Here is a 4,480-nt window from a genome sequence, read left to right on the forward strand (position 1 = left end):
GTTATTGTTATGACAGGTATACATTTTGATACATGGTTTTTGACCGATTTTGACTTTACATAATGTTTTATGTATTTTTTATATGGGGTTTACAAAAAATAATGAAGAAGCTAGACTACGGACTAATCAATGTAGGTAAATACCTACAGATTGACAACGTAAGATGATTGTGTGTGTGTGTGGTGTGTGTGTGTGTGAGATGTGTGTGTGTGTGTGAGATGTGTGTCTGTGATATGGGTGTGTGATGTGTGTGTGGGTGTGTGTGATGTGTGTGTGGTGGGTGTGTGGTAGGTGTGTGATGTGTGTGGGTGGTGTGTAGTAGGTGTGTGATGTGTGTGGTGGGTGTGTGATGTGTGTGGTGGGTGTATGATGTGTGTGGTGGGTGTGTGAGGTGGTCCCGTACAAGGGACGGGTCAACCACTAGTTAATAATAATAGTTTTTTTATACTGCTCGCATAGGACTGAAAAGTCCCCTTTACTCCAGCAGTAGGCTACTACTATTATTGTGGTCAAATTCTCAAATTACTTTAAGGATAAAATTCCATACCTCGGCTGGGATTGAACCCACGCCCTTCTGTTTATCAGGCGAGCGTCTTGACCACTACACCACCATCGTGAGGACTTGTGCTTGGTCTTTAAAAGCAGAGAGAACCCTTTGAAGAACTGCCAGCTTGCTAGGCTGGTTAGGGTTAGCTGTTCTGCTATCGCCATTCGGCGAAAGCTAAAGCCGCTACAACAACAACAACCACTACACCACCGAGGCAGGTATTAGGAAAGTGCAAGACATAGTTTTGGACAGGTTAAACTCTATGATTTCAGATCCCTCATCTTGTATCATCACTATGGTTCAGAAGAAATTCTCGAGTCGCTCCTCCTTCCAGAAATTGAAACCAAAGTATCCGGTTTGACTTTAGACAAGAGTATATCAGGCTCGAACACAAGTTATAGTCAGGGGGGCAGTAGTAGCAGTGAGGAGTCACCGGCCCCTCCTGCCCTCTCAGTTACCCCGCCCCCGTCACCTGACGCCCCCAAGTCTCCGCCCCTCTTGCCCAAAGAACCAGAAAAATCTGGCCTTTTCCTCTACATCGACTTCCATGGACATGCGTCCAAAAAAGGTGCGTGTAAAAAAATAAAATAAATACGAGTAAAAATAACAATAAAAAAATCCAGCATTACTTTCATTCTGACTATCCACCATACGAGGGGTGTTCGATAAGTCTGGTAAAGAGCAACTAGTACAAAATTGAATGCACCACTGGATAGGCCATTCTTTTTTAATAAAAAAATCCAGCATTACTTTCATTCTGACTATCTATCCACCATACGAGGGGTGTTCGATAAGTCTGGTAAAGAGCAACTAGTACAAAATTGAATGCACCACTGGATAGGCCATTCTTTTTCAGGCATCTAGACGAAAATTCAAGTTGATGTTGACATTAGTCTTGATTTGACAGTCATTTGAACCAAACAACTTCTGGATCATGCACTAATATGGCAAAAACTAAATTTCATCCACTGGTTTTTTTTTTTACTTTCTATTTTTTCTTAAAAAAAAAAAAAAAAAAAAAAAACCTTGGGGGGGAAGTCCTTGGACCATATCGGGATAGCATACCAAATTTCATTTCTCTACTACAAACCGTTCTTGAGATATTTTGTTCACAACCTTTTCAACATTTTCCACGAAATGAGGGTTTAGTAACAATTACTTTGGTTAATATCTGGATGGGTGACTGTCCGATTTTTACCAAATTGTTACAGTCGCGTTCTTGGACCATACCGGGATAGCATACCAAATTTCATCGCTTTACGACAAACCGTTCTTGAGATATTTTGTTCACAACTTTCTACTTTTTCCCATTTAAACCTGTAGTACGTACGTACGTACGTACGTACGTACGTTACGTACGTACGTACGTTACGTACGTACGTACGTTACGTACGTACGTACGTTACGTACGTACGTACGTTACGTACGTACGTACGTTACGTACGTACGTACGTTACGTACGTACGTACGTTACGTACGTACGTACGTTACGTACGTACGTACGTTACGTACGTACGTACGTTACGTACGTACGTACGTTACGTACGTACGTACGTTACGTACGTACGTACGTTACGTACGTACGTACGTTACGTACGTACGTACGTTACGTACGTACGTACGTTACGTACGTACGTACGTTACGTACAGACCATGGGCTAAAAACCACTTTTTTGGAATCAGGGGACCCCAAAACGGATATTTCCACCCATTTCCCGATTTTGAAAATTTGGACCGATTGCAATACTTTCATTACTAGTATAGCTCCGCTATACTGTAGTAATAGAAAGTAAAAAATCTGGTGTGAACATCACACGACTTTCTATTACATTAAGTCGGAGAGTTCTAAAAGTTTCACCATTCGATTCCGCGTGAAAAATCATATGGGATCAACTATTCACTTGCTTATTTGGTATCGGTTCACAAATAAACGGGAAATTTGTTGACACAGGGGAGTATCGAACCCGCAACTTTTCAACTGTAAGTCAGAGAGTGCTAAAAGTAGCATCATTCGATTCCGCGTGAAAAATCACATGGGATTAACTATTCACTTGCTTATTTGGTAACGGTTGACGAATAAAATCTGGTGTGAACATCACACGACTTTCTATTACATTAAGTCGGACAGTTCTAAAAGTTTCACCATTCGATTCCGCGTGAAAAATCATATGGGATCAACTATTCACTTGCTTATTTGGTATCGGTTCACAAATAAACGGGAAATTTGTTGACACCGGGGAGTATCGAATGGTGCTACTTTTAGCACTCTCTGACTTACAGTTGAGAAGTTTCGGGTTCGATACTCCCCTGTGTCAACAAATTTCCCTTTTATTTGTGAACCATTAACAAGTAAGCATGTGAATAGTTGATCCCATGGGATTTTTCACGCCGAATCGAATGGTGAAACTTTTAGAACTGTCCGACTTACAGTTGAGAAGTTTAATGTAATAGAAAGTCGTGTGATGTTCACACCAGATTTTTATACAATGCTTTCATAAAGTTACTTTATGTTGGACTCCGGATTTGGAGGTTGGTGATTCGAGTCCAAGTCAAGTCATAAGATTTATCTAGGTGTATTAACTGGGGAACAACATTTGTGGCAAGCACTTAATAATAATGCTCAAGAGAATTTTAATTTCCAGCTTGTTGCAGGGCTTCCTTTACTTTCAGAAAGGGATTTTAATGCCTCAATGTAGAAAGTTGATAAGTGTCAAAATTCGGGGGACGTTTCACGGACGATTTACAAAAAGTAAAGTGTGATTCTAATTTCCCGGATTCTTGATTCAGGTGGGCAAAGCTCTAGGTGTGTCCATATTAGACATGACCAACGCGAACCCGTACTCCCGCATTGCTAACTCGGAATTTCATTCGCTGAATGGACTTCGGGATTGGCTCAAGAAAGTGGTGTGTCATGAATCTGCCAGTACTCTGTTCAAGTTGAAAGCCAAAGCCAAAGAGAGAAGGAAAAGCTCGGATAACTTGCAGGTAAGTGAGGAAGAAGAAGGACAGAGTGAAGGTTTGGAAGAAGAGGGAGATGTGCCCGTGGAAATTTGCGCTCCAAGCTAGAGTCAGAGAAGTAGAGGATGTGGAAATCTTGATAACCATAAAATTGGGTTGTTAATGGCCACAATAAAACTTCTGCGTTTCTGCAAAAGCTTCATTGTGGCCATTAGAAAACTCCCTCCCCTTTTTGTGTAGAATTGTTTATGACAGAATTGTTATTGTTATGACAGGTATACATTTTGATACATGGTTTTTGACCGATTTTGACTTTACATAATGTTTTATGTAATATATGTATATGGGGTTTACAAAAAATAATGAAGAAGCTAGACTACGGACTAATCAATGTAGGTAAATACCTACAGATTGACAACGTAAGTTTGTCTTTTAAATATATTATTGCTTAAAGAATTGAAGTTTCACTAAACGCCGGTAACTTACTCCTAATTATTCAGCTAATCACGCAATATGTGTGTCTAATTTTACGTAATTACTTCAGCAGTCCATTAATGTAAACAGTTAACATGTTTGCGATTTTCACTGTTTGTATCTATTTTCATTGTTCTATGTGTCCCGTGATTTTTCTTCTAGCTATAAATGTTTTCTTTTTGTTTTTTATGTTCTTTCCTCTCTTACGCTATACGAAGTAGGTATACTATAGAAATAGGAAGAAGATGTAACGATAAATTCCCAATTTAATTTATTTCCTGTGCCCAAAAAGTTTTCGCTATTCGCTATGAACAAATGTTGAATTTTGTATACTTACTGGGTACGACGTGACATGACGAAAAGACAAAAAATGAATTAGATATGATGAAAGAGTGAACATTATCTGTTTTGATTACAGATAAAATGGGCGTGAATTCATACTAGTAATACGAGTCTTAACAAAAATAAAAAGTTCATTCCTCCTAATAAAATGAACACAAA

General features: G+C 39.3%; 1 protein-coding gene across 1 annotated transcript; it reads left to right on the forward strand.

Annotated features, from left to right (window-relative positions):
• Positions 1 to 819: 819 nt before the first annotated feature.
• Positions 820 to 1,181, forward strand: LOC113472468 (cytosolic carboxypeptidase-like protein 5; the record flags this gene model as incomplete). The annotated part of the gene is given in 1 exon segment (XM_026832230.1): positions 820 to 1,181. A coding segment is annotated over 1 exon segment (319 nt), but the record flags the coding sequence as incomplete, so codon positions are not given.
• Between the last annotated feature and the right edge of the window lie 3,299 nt (positions 1,182 to 4,480).

Source organism: Diaphorina citri, unplaced genomic scaffold (genome assembly GCF_000475195.1).
Source record: "Diaphorina citri unplaced genomic scaffold, Diaci psyllid genome assembly version 1.1 scaffold5651, whole genome shotgun sequence".
NCBI lineage: Eukaryota > Metazoa > Arthropoda > Insecta > Hemiptera > Psyllidae > Diaphorina > Diaphorina citri.